General features: G+C 38.8%; 1 protein-coding gene across 3 annotated transcripts in view; it reads left to right on the top strand.

Moving 5' to 3' along the window:
• Nucleotides 1-21,813, top strand: part of LOC141782756 (anoctamin-1-like) — a 79,036-nt gene that overhangs the window by 27,864 nt on the left and 29,359 nt on the right. For all 3 annotated transcript variants that reach the window (XM_074659453.1, XM_074659444.1, XM_074659463.1), the window contains 7 exons: nt 3,302-3,649; nt 6,717-6,815; nt 7,591-7,742; nt 13,038-13,092; nt 14,872-14,923; nt 16,082-16,137; nt 16,388-16,429. In XM_074659453.1, coding sequence (XP_074515554.1) covers nt 3,302-3,649; nt 6,717-6,815; nt 7,591-7,742; nt 13,038-13,092; nt 14,872-14,923; nt 16,082-16,137; nt 16,388-16,429 — 804 coding nt within the window. The remainder of the gene's footprint in view (nt 1-3,301; nt 3,650-6,716; nt 6,816-7,590; nt 7,743-13,037; nt 13,093-14,871; nt 14,924-16,081; nt 16,138-16,387; nt 16,430-21,813) is intronic.

Below are 21,813 nucleotides of genomic sequence, written 5' to 3'. Positions count from 1 at the left end.
GGGGGATGTAAAAAACTCTTAGCATACCTCGCACCACAGGAACATCTGGAGAGATAATCTTTAGAACCATCAAAAATCGAAGCTTTGCTGACGACTGTCGGTTTGATTCTCGTGTAGTGTGTGCCCGGCATAACTGTAGACATAGGATGAAGACGTGGGTATACTGCAAGATTAAATCTTCAACTACCTGGCTTATGGTTTCTTAGTCTCTAGGCGCAACATGCATTACCGAGTAAAATGCAAAAGATGTGTATTAAATTATGAGGTGACATTCGTGCAGGGTTACTGCCTGTCAACATATTGTAGGGCTTTCTAATCCACAGTGTGGTATGAGGAAAACAAGACCTTTCATTTAATGCAGTTGGGAATTGCAAAACATAAATAGACACCACAAGCTGCATATCACTCTGCAGACACTGCTTGTAAGTTAAATATTTCATGATTCAGCTGAAGAAGCACATGTTTGTTGCATGTCGAACAAGGTCTTGGGCACTATGTTGTCTCTGCTGAATATCTCTGGGGACAGTAAATGGTGCTACATTGAAGTGTGAAAGCGTACGGTGCCCAGGAGTGCATTCGTCCAGTGAACCATAAGGTAAATATACTGCAGAGAGTGAATAGCATGAAGTCCTGTTGCAACCATCAATTATGTGATCTACTTCCCCCCTCTCTACGCAGTGCTCTTACTCTTTTTTTCCCCAGATATTTCCACAACTACTGGCCACTTTATCATCATATTTGTTTTTTAGACATTCTTGGTTCTCTTCTTCTTGATTTTGGTCCAACCCAGTGTTCATACTTGCCAACCCTGAAACATTAAACAAAGGAAGGATTTGAAAACCAAAGTGGTCGGTCTGGGTGTCCTCCCACAGACAAATTTGAGTTTCAGAGACTTTGTTTCCTGCATTCTGGTGACTTTAAAAGAGTGAAAATACCAAAATGATAAGTACACTGCAACAGCATTTTTATGTTAACTGTTGATTTTACCTATAACTCCCAGGTTAAACTGAATAATTCGCCCCTCTGGTGTGAACTTGGCGTGTGAATCTCTGGTATGAACTAATATTAATCAGGTTTTATTTATTTTTGCTCCTGCTTGAGTATTTCTTTCTTTTAGTTCTCTCCATTTCTTTCTCCTTCTCTCACTCACTGAAGGTCCTTTTCCAGACACAACGACCACTGCGCTTTGAAACCTATTATTTCCAGTGGCTTGTGCCTGGACGGCTTTTCACTGCATCGAGCAAAGCACAACTTTGGGCGCTGCACGCTGTGGCGAGCAAAGCTTAAACATGAGCTCAAACTGAGCATAGACTGCTCTCTGCCGCCGGGAAATGACAGTTGGTGTAGCTCTATTGTCGTCCGGGTGGAAACAGTAGGGATTATACACACTGTTCAGTTCCAGAAACAGACTAAGATAACGAAAAGGGGGAAAAAAGTGTTAAAATTGGCCATAAATCGGGGGAGAAATACGGGAGAATTGGGACCCCGGGAGGAAACTGGGAGTGGGCAATGAAAAACGGGAGTCTCCTGGGAAAATCGGGAGGGTTGGCAAATATGCCAGTGTTTCCTTCAGTAAATTAAATGGTTTTGGGTTGCTTTATGCATCTGCTTTAACCTATATGGAAGCCCAGTGGCATCAAAAGGTGTTCAGATGACTTTACCAAGTTCTAAATATGTCTGTGTGTTTTGGGGTTTTCCCAGTGAACAACAATGGTTCTGTCATAATCGTAATACATCTGAAGGGAGCAGGTCACCAACAGGTTTCCAGACAATGTTTCCCAAGATAAAGTTCCCACACAACTGCCTAAAAAGTAATAACGTTTCCTGCTTCACATTGTATGTGTGTGTGTGTGTGTGTGTGTGTGTGTGTGAGAGTTCAAGAAAGTTATACTTGCGAGATGCAGGATTGCTCTCAAAGTGCATTCCTTTGAGGGTGAGTGCTGGCATAGTGATCGCCAAGAATGATTGCATTTGACAGAAAAGTCCCTATCTGCAAAATCTGAATAAAACGGACCCATCTCACCACATCCAGTAAAAATACTGGAGAGATTGTTTAGCTTGTAGTATTTTGTCAACATTAACCTTATTTTTAAGAATTAAAGCCTCAGTAGGCAGAACGTTTTTGGTCTGATTGCAGCATTCACGGCCACAAGGATCATTGGTTTACGCAGAACAGGAACGCGCCCTTTTTTGCCCAAACTTTATTGACTGCTGTATTGTCTGTATTGTCCTGTGGTTTGCTGTCTCTGTTTGTCCGCCACGGCTTCAACAGTCACACAGATTAAGAGAAAGAGGGGGATAGAAATAGAGCGAGAAAGAGTCAATATTGGCCCAGAGAAGTGGCATTGAATTTCCGCATCAAAAATAACCAGGAATACTGTTTTTTTATTATTATTATTATTCTTTTTTTTAATATACTTTATTTTTTCCCCTTTTTTTCAAGGTTGTTTTCGTAAATGTAATTTACAGTTCGTAATTACAATAGTTTATAAACCAATTTTTAAGTAGTTGAGCTTAGAAACAAAGACAATAAGTACACTAGAGAGAAAACAACATCAGCATTCAAAATTTAAATAAATTTGAAAAAAATTAATAGAATAAAATAAAAAAAATTAAATTTATAAAAATAATAAAAGAGAAAAAAAGTAGTAATAATAATAATAATAATAATAATAATAATAATAATAAATTAACGGAATACTGTTTTAAATATACAGAAAAATATGGAAATATTGTACATTGTACTGTAGCTGTTAAACACTGTAAAAAGTTGCTTTTAATATGTAGCACACTTTATGATGCGTTTGATTCAACAAGATCCCAGGTGCTCCCAGACCAGGTGGGAGAGGTGCTCCAACATGTGTGTGTGTGTATAATGTATGTTCCCCACCAATCAAGATTTCTAATTAAAGTCCAAATATTAAATTAACTCCTGTCTCATGTAAACATTAATCTTAGATATTTCTCGAATTTTTTTCATATTTATAAAATGTGAAAACAAATTTTGATTACGATAATTGTCAAGTTTCGAAAATCCTAAAAATATTATTTAAATTATCTTGTGCACAATTTATTTATTTTTTGCACAGAAATGCATTAGATGTCTCAATAGATGGACAAAAAGGACACCAAGTACAGCAGAAGAAAAAGTGGGCGTTCCCGCTCGAGCCAATCATATGTTTTATATATATATGTTTTATATTGTCAATAATATTTGCTCCATTTCTACCCACTGCAGCTTTAAGAGATGTTTCTATACATATACAGTTGGCTAATCTATGATATTTTTTCTTGCTTCCAGCCAATGAAAAATCTTTATGCGGACGACGGCTCGCCTCTGAATACACATCTATACCCATACTTCTCTGATGGGCGGCGTAGGGTGGATTACGTGCTGGCATACCAGATCCAAAAGCCCAACAGCGTCCGGCCCCATTCCACCAAGTTTGGCGAGGCCAACTTCATCCGGCGGCTTCGGCGCAGCATGAGCATGAGAAGCAGCCGCGCCCCGCTGCAGCCGAAGGAAGACCCCGAGATCGCCGCCCAGAACTATCGGGGTGACCACCAGGAGGATGACAAGCGCTTCAGGCGGGAGGATTTTGAGGAAAACCTCCTGGAGACGGGGCTGGAGCTGGAGAGGGATGAAGGGGTGAGAGCTGAATGTGTTTTTAGTCCTTTTTAAAGGGACTGTTTGTAACTTCTTACACATATAAATCATTGCAGATCAGTGTCCCATGCGCGCTCGCGTGTGGCTACGCTGTTCAGACTAAGACTCCAACACAAACTACACGGAAGCACCAAAACCGCAAAGTTCTATCTAATGAAGCCCGTCTGTTAAACAGTGTTGGCCGCGGTCGGAGGACGCGGGGGAGACCGTAGCTTTGGTCTCCAGGGCCGGAGTCTCTGCTGTACTCTGCTCCTCTGCCTGTCTGCTTGCCATCACTCACACACCGCACTCATTCTCGCTCTTTCGCTCCACTCTCACGTGCATGCCCGCACACTACACACTGCAGAAGAGTTAGTTTAGCTCTGAGAATATCTAGTGAATGTACAGTGGACGTTTATGCAGAAATAACTGCTGCAGCTCCTCCAGACCAACAGAGGTTTCCCGTGTCTTGTGAAGTGACGGGGCTCCGCAGAGAGAAACGTTATCGTCTCCGACCAAAACTCCGGTGTCTGCCCTGTTCCCTCCCGCTGCGGTCGGGAGGCTGAGGCAGGAAAAGCCAACACTAGGATCAGCATTGATTCATGGAGAGACCTCCGTCTGGTCAGCTAACATTACTGCCAAGCAGCTGAAATATAGAGTGATATTGTGGTTTTAGCTGACGTGTGTCGCCTCACTGTTTTGAGCGATTCTCGTTCATGTCTATGTAGAGCGAGCACAAGCATGAGCAACAGGACGCTGACTTCTGTTGACTTAACAGCCACAGGTGTCACTGTTAACAAGCAATTTCTGATTCTTACAAACAGTCCCTTTAAAACAATGGCTTCTTGCTAAACGGCTGCAGGTCCCAGGCAACATAGGTCCAAGTATACTTGGCTAAAAGGCCTACTTGTACTCAATCTTTTGATTGAGATATACTTAAGAAAAGTATAATTAAGTATTTTTACCTTATAGGTCTAAAGGCATACTTGGCTTGTAGATGTGCTTACTTAGAGTAGCAGTGAGTAGCAGGGGTTACAGGACTGGATCTCCTGGGAATTTGAATGTGTGAGAGAGATAGATTTGAATCCCATTTCCATTTGATCTTTTGAGTTAAACCCTTTAACCCTTTAACCCTTTTAACTTCAGCGGTTGAACAGATCAATACATAGCCCTGCTATTAACAGTGTAATGAGTTTTCTTGATTATCGTGCACTACAGAAGAGAAGGGCTATACTTGCTATCCAATAGCCTTTCTCCTCTTTTAATGAGCTCATGCTTCAGGTACATTTCGGATCAAAGTCAGACAAGAGTGTCAACCATTGATCGAGCATTGAATGTACCGTTCTATTGTTATTATACCTACATGGTCTGAATCAATATGTCTGTTGAGTAATGGGGGTTAAGCTGCATGAAAGACAGTGAGAATAGTTCATTATGTTGTACATATGGGCTCAGCTTGAAGATGGATAGGTCTCAGTGTGTGATGCTGTGCACAGCCAGTGACAGAAGGTGCGTTACGAGCCTGTGTGTGTGTGTGAGTGTGTGTGTGTGCGCTGGTCAGCATAATGATTTATCAAAGACAAATAGAGGAACTAAGGAGATATTTTAACTATGAGTAAACAGAAACAATAATTTCATCTCTAAAAAGATGAGAGAATATGATGGAAAACCGAGCCAAATCTGACCCAACAGGACAAACAGGAACCAACCTGACCCGATTAGACTGACATTTTGGCCTGGCTCAGGTGCTGGGTCTGGTACTTCTACGACTAGTAACCAAGTGGACCAGTGTAGTTTAAATCATGCTGTCATTACCAGGTCAGATATTCTCTATAGATCAGTCGTTATTCAACAACATTTCAAAATTATGCATCATTTTCCGTATTGAACTCAATACAATACTTAAAGGGATATAATACCTTAAAGGGAGATTTGTCATGTATTTAATACTCTTATCAACATGGGAGTGGACAAGAATGTATACATAAATATAATAATATTTTGGATTATTATATTATAATATAAACAATGACAAATATTGTCCAGAAACCCATGTCTGTAAAGAGTCTGGTGGGTACCCAGAGAACCCATTTTCATTCACATATCTGGAGGTCAGAGGTCAAGGGACCACTTAGAAAATGGTCATGACAGTTTTTTCTCGCCAAAATTTAGCGCAAGTTTGGAGCGTTATTTATCCTCCCTCTCGAAAAGGTAGAAATGGATTCCTTAGTTTTTTTTAGTTTCGTATGATAGCAGTATCTCTAGCTTTAAACCTGAGCCCACTAAAAACTAAAAATCGCAAATTGCATAAATGCATTAAAGAAATTAGTGAGTCAGTGAATTTACGTTAACGCGTTATTATCGCGTTACCTTTGACAGCCCTAATTACAATAGTTATTTAACCTGATTCCTATTTCATCATTAAGTTTCCACACTTTAATTTACAGAAGCATCTGTTTCAGAGACACACGGCCACTGTTCCCCCAAAATAAACTGAGAGCCGCACCAGAGCAGATCAATAACAGGAGTTCTCATTAGCCAGCACAATTATTTTGCAAGTCCATTTAATTAATCATGAATATATTTAACCCCTAAAGAGATGAGTAATTGACATGCACCTATAATGACTGCTTTTCATATGCACTTGTAAACAGTATATTCATCTTTGCTGTATCATTCCTGCTGCAGCAGCAATTTTATTTCACAACAACTTTATCAGCCAATGCTTACTATCAGCAGACAGAACAAATGCATGTTAAATCTCTGTGATGTGTGTACAGTTAGTCAGCTAGTTCGAATTGGTTGTTATGTATTTCTGTATCCAGACAGGTCAGTGTGCCGAGCTGGAGGGTGTGAAGTGAGTCTGGCAATGTACGAGTGGTTTTATATAACAGTAGAAGCTGCAGAGATATGCAGCAGTAAAGATGTGAGTTTGTGCTCAAATGGAATCTGGACTCTATACCAGACAGTAAAGATTTTAAATGTATGAGCTGCTCTGACAGCTGAAATATGTGTTCCTATAATCATGAATTGTAGTATTTAAATATCCAAACCTTGTATGCCTTTTCAGACTAAGATCCCTGGAATCGGCTTCATGAAGGTCCACGCTCCGTGGCACGTTCTGTGTCGAGAGGCTGAGTTCATGAAGCTCAAGATGCCGACAAAGAAGGTACTCCACCCATCAGGAAGTCGTCCATTTGTCAAATGCATTTACTTATTACATATTTATATTTGCTTTTTCATGTTCTGAGGCTGATTGAATTGGCTCTCAGAGCTGCACTGCTGAGTGTGAATATTAATGTTTCCTGTTCCTCTGTCCTTTGTATTCATATAGCATTATAACACCCCAATGAGGCCAGATTGTGGTGACAGCGCATAGGCGTATTTTTTACCTGTTCGAAATGTAGCTTAAAGGGAGATTTGTCTCGTATCAACATGGGAGTGGGCAAATATGCTGCTTTATGAAAATGTATGTATATATTTATTATTAGAAATCAATTAACAACACAAAACAATGACTCATAATTCATTAAATGGTTTGAAGGCAGGTCGATTTTAAGCAGTTTTAGTGGTTCCAAGTGCTCTTAATGATATTGAAGGTGTCCCGCAAGGGTCTAGTTTTGGTCCTCTTCTGTTCACTACATAAACAATATTTCTTCTTTTAATCTGCAAACCTACGGTCTGCTTTAAATGCATTTCAAATCACTCTTATCCAACACAAGCTTGTTTTAAATGCTGACAAAACAGACTAGGCTAGTTTCAAGAACACAGAGGAGAATCCTGCTGCCCACATATCAACCCTTCAGGGCTCTCAGCCTTATGCAGTAAATACTCTACTAGAAAAACAGGACTTATACTCTTGGAAATGAAATTCTGATGCAGAGGAACGACGTGCAGTCCTCTGATTTTCAGCTAAATGTAGTTTCCTTTTGTCTCCTCTGCAGGTCTACGAGGTGAAACAAGGCAGTAATGTGGTGGAGAAGATCCGACTGTTCATTCACAAAGTCACAGCTCCTCTCCACCCAAAAGTAGATGCCAACCGGCCGCAGAGCGTCAAATCCCTCTCTCACCCTTTCTCCAGAGAGAAGCAGCATCTGTGAGTAAAACCTCTGCTTTTCAGGTGCTAAGGCAGCGAGTCAAACTGACTGTGACATTTCTCACACGTGTAGCTTTGTGCACCTTTGCTTTGCCACGTACAGTACATACAGTAGAGTCTACATGCCAAAGAGATTTTGCACGCCTGAGCCGTTCGGCCTCTGAAATCTGTAGACGGAATGATGTTTACATGGACAGTGACAGGAATAATTATATAATAATAATAATAATAATAATAATCCCAATTAAGGCACTTATTTTACTTTGGTAGTTGTCACATGGCTGGCTATTAATTGGATCATCAGAGTAAATATAACCTGGTTATCTGTCTATCCATCAGTTTATTGAAAAATGGGCACAAGTTTCATACAGTTTATATTTTTAAGGCAATAATTAGCTATTTCTAATGTATTTATTAGGGATGAAGTGTGTTTTGACAGCTAGTGTTATGGGTAGATTACAACATACTTGCCAACCTTGAGACCTCAAAAATAGTGAGGATTTCAAAACTAAAGCAGAAAACTAGAAAAATGTAAGTTTCAGAGACTTTGTTTCCTGCATTTGGTGACTTTTAAAGAACGAAAATAACAAAATAATAAGTACACTACAATGGAATTTTTGGGTATGAACTAATATTCATCACTTTTCATCAACGAAAAGGAAAAAAAGGGGTGAAAAATTGTCATAAATCGGGAGAATTGTGACCTCGGGAGGACACTGGGAGAGGGCAATGAAAACGTTTGCTAGTATGTATTACAATAAAGATCAAACTAGAAATAAATAGACTAAAAAACGATCAATTAAAAACTGCTGATATCAGTCCTGCAGATCGGCTCAGCACATCTCTATTTACTGTGATTCAAACAGATATGATTGTTGAAAAACAAAGACTTTTCTGAAACGCAAACAGATTTTTACATTTCTATTTAAGTCTTTAGTTAACTGAGGTAAACAGTAAACCTAAACTAGTGCTAATTATAATGCATTTGGGTAACTCTTCTGTTTCATGATGGATGCTGTAGATTCCAGTAGAAATGCTGCAGAGTTTAATAATATGGATCGCTCATGTGCACCGGATCGACACAATCGACATATTGATCAATGTACCATTACATCCCAGTACATGCCCAAGTCCCAATTCTTTGTTTCTCTCTCCTTTTAAAGCAGCTCTAAACAATATTCTTCTGTTAACAATGGGTCAAATGACAATGAGTAATGTGAAAGGGGTTGATGTAGTGATGAACCCGCAGAGAATTATTGCTCAGCAGTTCCCCTCGGCCCTGTTTCAGCCTTTTCGGGCAAAAGAGTAATGCGTAAGGATCAATTGTTCTCCCATTATGCCATGTTGTGAATTGAATTAGTAATAGTAAATATGCTCATCTCACAGAGATCATAAAATACAGCGGTAGAATAAAATGGAGCTGTGCCACACAAATGACGGCTCCGAGGCAAAGATGTCTCATTTGTTAAATGCTTGTTGCCTTGACTCCTCTGTCCTTGCGTCTCTTCCTCGCCTCCCCCGCTCGCATCTCCCGTGGAAGGGACTAAGACACGAGTCAGAGTCAGAGACTAGCTGGTGAACTTAGTGGAGCATTTAGCAGCTGAAGAGACAGTTTTTCTCATGAGTTGTTGGAGAGCAAAACGGAGCTAAAAGGAGAATGAATATTGGACTTACTTTCCTCAGGTGGCCAGAAACACAACTTGGCATGAATGCTAATGTTGCCCTGTTGCTAATGTTGCTAACACAGCAGGTCATAACAACTCTCAGCTGGGTTCGCTGCCCCGTGTGGCAAAAAAAATCTGTCAATTCAGCTTTGAAATGTGGATATCAAAGAAAGGAGCCTGTGAATGGTGAAACGCACAATAGAAATTTCTACATAGATGGCTAAATTATTCAATGTTATCCAGGTTGCTAGAGAAATAGTATCCCTCCGTGGATGTACACATTCTCATACGTTGCACTATGTGTGCTCAGAGTCGGAGGATTTGAGGGGAAGAGGCAGAAATCATCGAGTTCAAGATCAGTGAACACAGCAAAGCTGCCACGTCACAAGTGACTCAAAATGCAGCATGCTTATGTAAGAAAATCCCCCAAAACTACCACAATAATCTCACAATATTTCAAGTTAGTAAAATATCCTGAAGCAAGAGATCATGGTGTTCTCTCTGTATGCAAATTAGATAATCAGCGAATTTGAAATCTAAAACTCTTAAACTTTAGCATTTTCTATGTATTTCCATGTTTCACGTTGTTTCACCTCTGCGCAAAAGCAAAGCAGCGTTACCCACACAGACAGCACGGAGAGGTAACAACCAACTGAGGTGTAAATTGGACTAGAAAAAAAAAAAAAACTCAGCCAACAGCATGACAGGGAGGCTGAAGCGTGACGCTCTCCTGCTGCACTCTGCTGAAGCTCCCATCCCTCAGCTTTCTCTCGCCTCAGGAAATAAATAAAACACAGCCAGCCGAAAAAAGTGATTTACATTTTTCTCAACACGATGTTGGAGGATTTTGAAAATTGCAAAATAAAGCATTTGGACTTTTTAGACAGAAATCAGGCCTTCACTGTCGCTTCCTGTTCAGTCCCAACAAGTAAAAAGCACTTTCAAAGGATCAGAGAAGAAGAAACGTCTTAGCATAAACGTCAGCCTGCTGGGATGTATGGAGGAGAGAGTGGGCAGCGGGCAGCTATATTTACAGCTCTGACTAACAGCTAGCAGGAGATCTCCCTCCACATCTTCTCCATCACTTCTTCTTCATCACTTCTGGAAGCACTGCAGGTCCTGTTCCCTGAGATTAAACTATATAGTTATAGACTACAGTGTAAAGTGGCTTCCAAACCATATTATCTCTGTGGCTTTCTCCACATGGTGTTTTAATGCTTCTACATTCAGACTAGTGTGGAATCGAATTAGAGGCAGTGGAGGCACATTTGGACTGTTTCAGTGCAGGCCACCAAGCAACAGCAAGCAACTCCAGCACTATGTGACTGACAGGAGAGTTGCCCACTCAGTCATTTTGATGAAAAGCTTTCAGTGCACACACTTCCAAGAGCTTATTCTTCTGAGAATTACGTTTGGTAACACTTTATTTTACAGGTCCACAAATTTCATGGTAATTAGGTGATAATTAGCAAGTAACTTATTTGAAAACCAAAACTAATAGACACTTCTGATGTCATGATTCAGGGAGTTTTCTAAAGAAATTTCAAATAAGTTATTTGCTAATTATTATCTAGTTATCAGCAGACATGGAAATTAAACATATCAATTAACTTTGTATTCTTTTCCTGCAAATATATTAAATAAATTACCAGCTATTGGGAAATAGCGGAATATAATTATTAAATAATGTTTAAAATAAAGTAACTTTCGATAAATTGAGGTAAATATTGGGGTAATTCCAAAGTAATTTCAAATAGGTTTCTTGCTAATTATTACCTAATTACCATGAAATTTGCAGACCTGTAAAATGAAGTGTTACCTTACGTTCATATGTTGCTACTTGAGTCTGACTGGTGTTTTTAACTCTTGCACATAAATGGATGCAAGAAGCAAAGTTAGTAAGCTAAGCTATAGGCTATAAGCTAAACTAGGACCCCACGTTAATAAGGCAGCAACAACAGGTTACCCTCTAACGTTGTTTCAAAGACGTAATTGTAATTTTACAGGAAATGTAAAACTGTATTTTTATGCCTCTGCACCGGCGACAGCTGTGGTAGGAGGCATTATATTTTTGGGTTGTCCGTCCGTCCGTCTGTCCATACATTCGTCTTTACGTCTGTCCAACCATACCATTCTCATCAATGTGATATTGTAATCATTTTGGTGGTCAAAGGTCAAGGTCACTGTGACCTCGCGTCCCTTCGTCCATTCTTGTGTATGAGATATCTCAGGAACGCCTGGAGGGAATTTCTTCAGATTTGGCACAAACGTTCACTTGGACTCAAGAATGAGCTGATTCAGAATTTGGTGGTCAAAGGTCAAAGATCACTGTGATCTCACAAAACACGTTTTTGGCCATAACTCTAATTCTAGTTTACAGATTTTTTCCTTTTTTTTCTCCGTAAAACAGTAGAATATCTGTAGATTTACAGATATTTGCAGTACTTTAAAGGTTTCCCCTTAAAAATTACAGGTAATTAACCATAAATCAAGGTTGCATTAATATTATGTTTTTTTTTTAATGGACAAATTAATGTATTTGTACAAACTTTAAGTGTAATTTTACATAAAATATGAGGTAATATTTTAGTTAGTTGTTGTCTTCACTACCACTGCCAGCGGGCCTACTAACAAGCCAGTGGCCAAAACACTCTGACGTTACTGCTCGTTAATGTCAAATTTCTGTAATGAAAATGTATAGATTTTCCCGCTGCTTCATGAAATATGATGAAGTCTAAGCACAGAGAGGATAACAGAATAGATACGGAGAAGAGTGATGATTAAAACAGTGTACTCAGGAGGGAGTGAGAGGCTGGACAGAGGTCATTGACCTCACAGAAAGTGTGTGTCACAAGGTCACAGTAAGCACGTTTCAGGAGCTATCAATTGATGCCGATTTAGGGAGGTAATTTAGGAAACTAATTCCAATTGATTGAGGTTGGGGAAAAGAAAACGAATCAATCTTTACAAACATCAACACACCTCTAGTATGAGACAGGACACAAATTGGGTTTATTTATACCTTTATCCACCTCCTCGACTCCCACAACTCACCTGCACTTTATGAACATCACTCATACACGTACAGTACGTCGGGACTGGCAGTAAATGTCACCACTGATGCAAATCACTGTTGCATATTATTTGCTTCAATCTGAACATGATTAGCAGGAGACAGGGTTGGCTGGTTGAGCCAACAAGGATTTATAGAGCTTTCTAGCACCTCCTCCCTTCATTATCTTTTTGTTGTGAAATTGCAGCCTGCAGCCTGAATGTACTGACACATAATGAAATAGCCTCCATTTCATTGAACATACATCATATGACTTCATTGTTATTGTGCTTTTGGTCCTATTTGTGGAGGTCTTTTTACATGAAAAATGTACTCTCAGTTCATTGTGTGCGAGGTGGACAGGATAGCCACTTTCGCTTTATGTTAACAATATTAGTCTGCACCATAGTATGAATGTAATTCATCTCACCTCTCCTCTCTTTTTCTTTCCTACTATATATATATATATATATATATATATATATATGTTATATAATATACTATATAATATGCTACTAACAGTCTGCTCTCCTCTGGATCTGCAACTAAAACTAGACCTGTTGTGTTCTTTGTTGCCAGATTCGATCTGTCTGACAGAGACAAGTTCTTCGACAGCAAGACCAGGAGCTCGATAGTAAGTATTGGTTTTATTTTTTTAATTTTAAGTTAAGTATGTTACCGAACACATTGCGTACGCAACATGAGCCAAGTACCTTACGTAACACGTTACACAACGTAAAATGTGCGGACGTTATGTGGTGTAAGTTAAATGTGTTACCAAACATGTTATGTACGTGATGTAAGCTAATTATGTTACGTAACTTGTTACGCGACGTAAGTTAAGTACGGTACCAAACACATTACGTACACAACATAAGCTAAGTACATTATATAACATATTACGCAACATAAAATAAGTATGTAACGTATTACGTTACGCTGCCTAAGTTAAGTACGTAACATGTTATGCAGCGCTAGTTAAGTATGTTACCGAACACGTTACGTGCGGGACGTAAGCCAAGTACCTTACGTAACATACGTAACATGTTACACAACGTATATTAACGTTACGTAATGTTTCGTAACTTAAATAAGTCAACGTTGACTTTTGTTTCACACGGGACACAAACAGCGGTCTGCTGGGTGAAAGTCCTCTTTTTGTTTGACCCATACTACCTCACATGAAGTCCTCCTTTACTCCCGCCGTAACCCTGGCCTCATAGAGCGCCATAGTTTGGGTTGGAAGGCGCCTCTTGAGCACAGTGACAGCATGTGTATGACATGTTGTATTAACGGTTGTGAAGTCCCCTCCTTTAGTATAGACAAATGTGTTTTTCAACATAACGACAAAAAAACAATGTGCACTCTCCTCCAACGAGAGCCCTCGCTTCTTCTATGTGACTCCCATGAAAAACGAATACATTCTGCGAACCTGCGTCATACACGTTAAATTGACATACACACATACACCTACACATCACCTCGCAGTGCTTGACTAATGACTGGGTAATGTGATTGACTTGTCATTACTGGATGGAGCTCCTCAATCACAGCCGTCATTGGCTTCCAGCTGAGCCTCAGCTCTCATCAATAAGACTCTGTGTTTTACACTGAGCTCATCAGCAGCCCCTATGAGGACAACACATACAACACTCAACAGTTTGATTTGACGTCTTCATTCTCGCTCTAACAACTCAACACAATCTCACAGCAGTTTGTCAAATAGTCACGAAATGTAATCTATTTGATTTGTGTGCATAGACATAAATTTCCATTTTTTTATCGTGACGCTCAGCACGACTTTCAACAACGTATAATTGTGCGTTTTTCTACAAATATCCAGCAATATGTGACGCATGTATCAATTTCTGCTCCAATATTTTCAAAATAAAACTACTTAGTTAGGTTTAGGAAAAGACTGGCTTGGTTAGGCTTAGGCAAAGATTAGGTTTAAGAAAAGATTGCGGTTTGGGTTAAAATAACACTGGAATAGCGCAACAGAAGTACGGAAGCTACGTGACAAAAACTACTTGGTTAGGTTTAGGAAAAGATCGCGGTTTGGGTTAAAATAACACAGAAAATGGCAAAACTAAAGTACAGAAGTTACGTGACAAATAAATCAACTTTGACTTGTGGTTTCATACGGTACACGAACACCGGTTTCCTGGGCAAAAATCCGGTGTTTTTTGACCCACCCATCCACCCTGACCTCCTTCCTATGCGGCGTTCGGCGCTTCCTATACTTCCTGGTTCACAATTACGTGGATTACATACGAATTGACTATTTCACAAACTGCTGTGCGACTGGGCCGAACAACTACACTTGTGCTATTATACAAGTAAATATTCCTTCTCCTGATTTTAAAACCCGTTCAGTTGAATATGAGTTTTTAATGTTTCGTTGTATCGTCAGGTCTATGAGGTACTGAAGAGGACTAGATGCACCAAGGCGAAATACAACATGGGTAAGACCGATCTGTCTGCATCTCAAGAGATAAATCAATATGCCATTAATGTGGGCGCTGTTTTCATCAGAGTATAGTGTAATTGCATCACAGAAGAGTGCAGGGTGTGCTGTCGTCTTCCTTGACCAATAATCTACAAAACTCAATGGTTGGATTGGCTTGAAATGGATTGAATCTTGATTTTGACGACCATCTGAGTTATCCTCCATTAGTTCCTCCTGACTCTTAACTCATTATAACATTTGCGGTGCAGATTCATGATCCTGAGAGAAAGAAGCCTCAAATTATCCAGCGCATTAGTTCCTCTTATGTAGTTGAAGTTGGTTGAAAAAAAAGAATCGAATAAAGATGTTCAGATTTGTTTTTGAGAAATAGGAAGAATGTAAAAGGGCATATATATATTATTTTCCTTTTTCATCAACAACATAGTTGTGCATGTCGTTCATTTTTATAACCCCCCCCACCCAGATAAACAACGACAAATTGATCAAAACAAATAAAGAATAAAATGAAAAAATAAATAAAAATAATTAGAAAATAAATAAATAATATTTAATAATTATTAAATATTGTTAGATAATATTTAATAATTATATTACGCTATTTCCTAATAGCTGGTAATTTATTTAATACATTTCCAGGAAAAGAATATAAAGTTAATTGATATGTTTTATTTCCATGTCTGCTGATAAATAGATAATAATTAGCAAATAACTTATTTGAAATTTCTTAAAAAACTCCCTGAATCATTACATTAGCTACCAGGTTACATTTGTGTAGACATCACAACATACATCAGAAGTGTCTTCTATTAGTTTTCCACCTCAGATGAAGAGCAGCTGCTACTCAAGCCTAAGGGCCCTATTTTAACCATTATATGCTATTTTAGCAAATAATTATTAAATAATGTTTATAATAAAGTAATTTTCGATAAATGTTGAGGTAAATATTGGGGTAATTTGGCAGCCAAAGAAATTTCAAATAGGTTACTTGCTAATTATCACCTTATTACCATGAAATTTGCGGACCTGTAATATGAAGTGTTACCTGTAATTCTTCACCATGACGTCTTATGTTTGAGCTCCAAAGAGCTCTTCTGCTGAGTCTTTACTCTGCTGCGTGTGGATTATAATCCTGTGGAATATGCCTTTTTTACAGGGATCACCAGTCTTCTAGCCAATGGTTCCTATTCAGCTGCTTATCCTCTGCATGATGTGAGTATCACCGTCACACTTCATCCTCTGCTGGCCTCAGAACAGTTGATAAATTGCTGTTTATACACTGAGAGAGAATGATTCCAAATCACTGAGTTTCTAATACGAGAATCACCAAATAGCATCTGCTGCTTGTACTCTATCATTTATGTAAATTAATCTCATTTGTGACTAGAATTCTCATAATTCACAATTTAGTGTTAAATTATTCATTATATGCAAGATGAAATAAGTGTGTTCATTGTTACAGGGAGAAATCGAGGGGGTGAATGCAGAACCTAACGACAGGCAGGTGAGTAGAGCAAATGTCCACCAGTCAATACATCGAATCAGAGGTCACCACCACACCAACACTTTGAGTCGATTCACAGATACTCATTCATCAGTCAGCCCGAAGAAAACAGACAACCTGGAGCCAGACTACTTTACCTTTTTATATCCAATAAACCAGCCCATATTCATTTATACGCAGCCGACATGGCAACCTGGGCTAGAAACCAGAGCAGTGGAACGACGTCCTCTGATTGGTGCGTTTCAGCCAATCAGATGTTCAATCCGGTCCAGGGGTTTTGAGAGCTCTGCTATTACAACAGTGACAATAACAAGAGCATTTCATCTCCATTAATTCATTTAATTTGAAAATGAAAAGTCCATTTCACATCCACTGTCTGTATTGTCCAGGGAGTCACAAAAATGATTTCTACTTTATTATCATCATCATCAACGGCGGCTGTGTTATGCTTTAGGGCGCACTGAAAGTTGTTTGTCAGTTAAGATAACATTTTTATTTTCACCTTGGCATTTTCAAATTGGGAAATTATTTTTTTCATTAACATTTTTTAATTTCAAACGACGACAAATTATTAATAAAAAAGAAAGAATAAAAATAATTAGAAAATAAATAACAATAATTAGAAAATAAATAAAAATAATTAGAAAATAAATAACAATAATTAGAAAATAAATAAATAAAATGAAAAAGGGCATATTTTAGATAGATAGATAGATAGATAGATAGATAGATAGATAGATAGATAGATAGTAACTTTATTGATCCCGAGGGAAATTCAAGTTTCCAGCATCACAGTTCGATAGTGCAAAACATATTAGTAAAAAGGCACAAGTAAGTAATACAGAGTATAAAAAATATACCAGATATAAAAAATAACAGGAGATGAAGAAACTGTTAAAAATGAATATAGTGCAGGGTTACAACTGAGATACGGGACCATTAAAAATGAGAATATAGTGCAGAAAGTGATACAGTGCTGGATAATAAAATATAGGAGATATAGATATTAAGAAATGCTAAATGTGGAATATAATGCAGGATAAGAACTGAGGTAAATACGTTGTTTTTTTTTTAAATAGACTTAAGTGCAGAATAAAGCTTTACATTGTTTGTAGAATACAGTAAAACCCATCTATAAAGGTGCAGAGTTTTTTAAGTTTATTTTAAGAGCAACGAATATGTATATGTAGTGCTGAAAAATAGGATCTATGTAAATAATATAAATGCATGCATTTATAAAAATGTAAGAATAGTGTAAAATAAGAATATTAGTTTAAATGTTCTGTATAAATAAATGTATTGTTAATGCCGGAGTAAACCAGATTATTGCACAGCTGAATTATTACACTGTTAAATCAGTATTGCACAGTTGGAGATATAATAAATTATGGGGTTATAGCTCCTGATAGGAGTAAAAAATAATAAATATATGTATATATATACACGGTGGGGTCGGTGGAGACCAATCATGCGATTAATCAGGATTATTTAAATCGACTGACGGCCGTAATTTAAAAATAAATTTACACCAGTGAGACTGAAATTGTCACATAATGTGATCTCCTTGCCATCACAATAAAAATGACCAAATGTTTCTTCTACAGTTTCTATCCCACCCCAACAATGTCTCTCAAATTGTTAAACTTTAGACATAAAGATGACTGTTAGCTTAAATTAGTTTTATCCTCCTCTTCATCCTGAACGCAACACAGCAATCCAATATCTATAAGCGACTGAAACATGCCACTCAATGAGTCACACCATAGGGATTTTTTTTTTTTTTACCAAGTATGACAGACTACCACGCTAACATGACAGCGTTTGAGCCTCCTACTGAACAAAATTAACCAGGCAATTGGAAAGAAATAAGAGCTCATGCTGAGTCTGAAGTCATCTCCTCCCCTGCTAACACTCTCCATAATTACACTGCAGGCTGTGTGTCACTAAGGCAACAGCCTAATAATTCCCCCTCTGTTGTTCTCAAGCATCAGAGAAGCTTCAGCTCGCTGCTTTCGAGTGCCTCCACAGCAACATATACTTTCATATGTATATATATCACAATCCCATGTACGTATGGTTAGGAAATAGCTTTTCCTCGGCTGAAGGAATGAGGATGTTGCGTCTGGAAGCTCAATCTTGTGCGATTTGTCATCTGAACGCTCCTCCGGGCCTGCCTCCTGTGATTTGCTGCCTCGCTGCTGCTGCTCTGAATGGAGTGCGATTGTGTGTGAAAAAAGCATTTCGCAGTGATTTATGTGCTCTTTGCCTACTAGTAGTAGGAACAGGACACATACACAGGCAGCTGCTTGAGGATAATCGTAAAGGCCGTATCATATAGCAGTGATTTGCATATAAATCACATTACACGCACGTAGTATCGGTGTCGGACAGACTTCTTAGAACGCACTCATACATGCACAGTTTTACCGCATAACATCATAAATTATACATGACTGGAATCGACACCGCAACCAATTATAATTTGCTCAAATGCACAGTCTGATATTAATAAACTATATACTAGGGCTGCCAAAGTTAACGTGATGACTCGTTAACACGCCACTAATTTCTTTAATGCATTAACGCAACTTGCAATTTTTAGGTTGTAGCGGGCTCAGTCTTAAAGATAGGGTGAAGATACTGGTATCATATGAAACTATAAAACCCAATGAATCCATTGGTACCAATCATGTCATACTAGCTTGACCCAAAGGAGGTTAAATAACGCTCCAAACGTCCGCTAAATGTTGTTGAGGAAAAACTGCCATTGCCATTTTCAAAGGGGTCCCTTGACCTCTGACCTCAAGATATGTGAATGTAAATGGGTTTTCTGGGTACCCACGAGTCTCCCCTTTACAGACATGCCCACTTTATGATAATCAAATGCAGTTTGGGGCAAGTCATTGTCAAATCAGCACACTGACACACAAAAGCAGTACCTGTGAGGGTTTCTGGACAATATCTGTCATTGTTTTGTGTTGTTAATTGATATCCAATAATAAATATATACATATGTTTGCATAAAGCAAGTATATTTGTCCACTCCCATGTTGATACGAGTATTAAATACTTGACAAATGTCCCTTTTAAGGTACATTTTAAACAGATGCACATTTTTTTGATTAATCAAGATTAACTATTTTAATCGATTGACATCCCTAAGGTATACATATTTCCACCCTTGGCAGTCCTTAAATACACAGTGTTTTGTTTGTAGATTCCTAACCTCATGTCTAGAGAGTCTCTGTCTGTTGGGGATTAATAGTTGAAGGCTGAAGTCCGTGACGTTGCTCCTGACATCGTTGGCTGGCGAGGCTGGATTTCACAGGAGGCATGAAGAGACAAGCTCTTAGGCAGATCAGCTTAATATAAGACAGATTATAACATATCCATAAGGGAATAAGGTTTTAAACTGCCAATGCACAGCCCATATTGCCATTTTGCTGTGACTTACACAATAATTCCAACAAAGTGCACTTTTAAAGCGAGTCTATGTAAGAATCAGAAATTGCTTGACTTAACTTAATAAGCGTCCTGTTGCTCGCTGGGATGCAATTTTCTATCAATTCCTCTCTCTTGGTCGGGAGGTCAGAGTGTCTCTCAGAGTGTCCCTCTGTTGTTGACATTATTGGGTGGGATTCCTGTCTAGGGGCGCCACCGTTATCTTTACAGCTGTGTCTGTAGTATAGGGACCATAGAGCCAGTCGCTGGGGCAACCAGGGTCAGAGATGCCAGAGGAAACGCGCAAGTCAAAACATGATAAGGGTAAAACACTGAGGGAGAAAGAGCAGAGTTGTGAGGCCTTCAAACACCAAATGTGGAGGGCCCTGACAATTGCTCCTTGATCAAGCTTCAATAATCTTAATGAGGAAGACGTCAACAGCTCCGGGGCCTCTTCCTTCCTGTTGACTGAGTTAACCTGAGTATCAGAAATTCCACAACACTCTCCACTACGTACCTGTGAGCGAGCATTGGTCAAAACAGTGAGGCGACACACACGAGACTGATCCTGATTGGCAGCTAAAAGCTCAATATTACTGTCTATTTTACATGCTTGGCAGTAAGGTTAGCTTCCCAAACGAAGGTCCCTCCATGAATCGAAGGCTCGGCGGATGTTGGTTCCTAGTTTTTCCCCAACGTCGGTCACATTCCTGTTTTGCCAGACGGGCTTCACTAGATATAACTTTGTTTTCTGTGCTTCAGTAGAGTTTGTGTTGGAGTTGTGGTGGCGGCTGGTCATTTTTTGGCGTTAGCGGACTCCATTTCCAGCCGAACATTAGCTATGGTTTCACACTGTTAGCCCTGTAGCGGAGCTGAAGAGAGTAAAGGCACTCGCGAGCACGCATGACGTCGCATCCGTTCGATTTTCCCAGAAAAACGGGCTGGGTTCTTCACATTAAAAGCAGACTACTAGCTGATAGACAGGGTTCCTGTGGGGTCTTTAAAAGTCTAAAATCCAATAACCTGAATTTAAGGCCTTAAAATGTCTTAAAATCTTATGAAATGTCTTAAATACAATTTTGGCATGTCTTAAAAATTCATTAACATTACTTTCATTTTATAAAAGAAATGCATTATCTTGCTTTTAAATGTTTCGTTTTTTGGGCACGCCGTTAAAAAACTATAAAACTCAACCAAAAGGATATAGCTGTGCGTTTTTTCATTTTGGGTTGCAAACAAATATTAGTTCAGAAATTAAAAACAGCAACAGTGCATTTTTGTCTAGGTTTATACGGTACTTTTTGTCTGCTGTTTTTAAGTAATTCCATTGTATTTTATTGATTTATAGTTAGCATTTTATTTATTTATTTGGTTATAAAACTGTGAAAACCTGGAACAAAGACTGGGAAAACTGCTGGAAGAAATGTATTTCAGTGAATAAATTAATTTACTTTGCAAGTAATTCTGGGGTTCCAATTTTCTTTCATATCCTTAGTACTTTCTTGCCAGTATGGATGTGAAGTAGGTCTTAAATTGCATTCATAATGGTCTTATAATGGTCTTAAAAAGTCTTAAATTTGACTCGTTGATTCCTGCAGATATACCCTGGATAGAGGAAACCGTGAAAAGTTGCGGAAGGTCTCATTTTTCAGTCCCTTTTGAAGAGCTAAAGCACTAAAGCTTTGTCAGTGCTTTCCAAACCCTGCCCTACCCTGCCTGACACACAGACCTGGGAGGGTATCTAGGTAATAGATGTTTTGTACAGCAACCATTTGGACTTGTCATAACATGAAAAGCACAGGCATAGTTAATAATACAAATAAAGACTGCATTCCATTTACGCTGGTATTGCACGCTGGCTCTATACAGTACAAGGCTCACTGAGCCATCATTTAAGTCATTACTTTCACCTTCCTGCTATGAAAAGTAAAATATCTGCTGTC

This window comes from Sebastes fasciatus, chromosome 2 (genome assembly GCF_043250625.1).
Source record: "Sebastes fasciatus isolate fSebFas1 chromosome 2, fSebFas1.pri, whole genome shotgun sequence".
Lineage (NCBI taxonomy): Eukaryota > Metazoa > Chordata > Actinopteri > Perciformes > Sebastidae > Sebastes > Sebastes fasciatus.
This window is presented reverse-complemented; position numbering and strand designations above follow the sequence as displayed.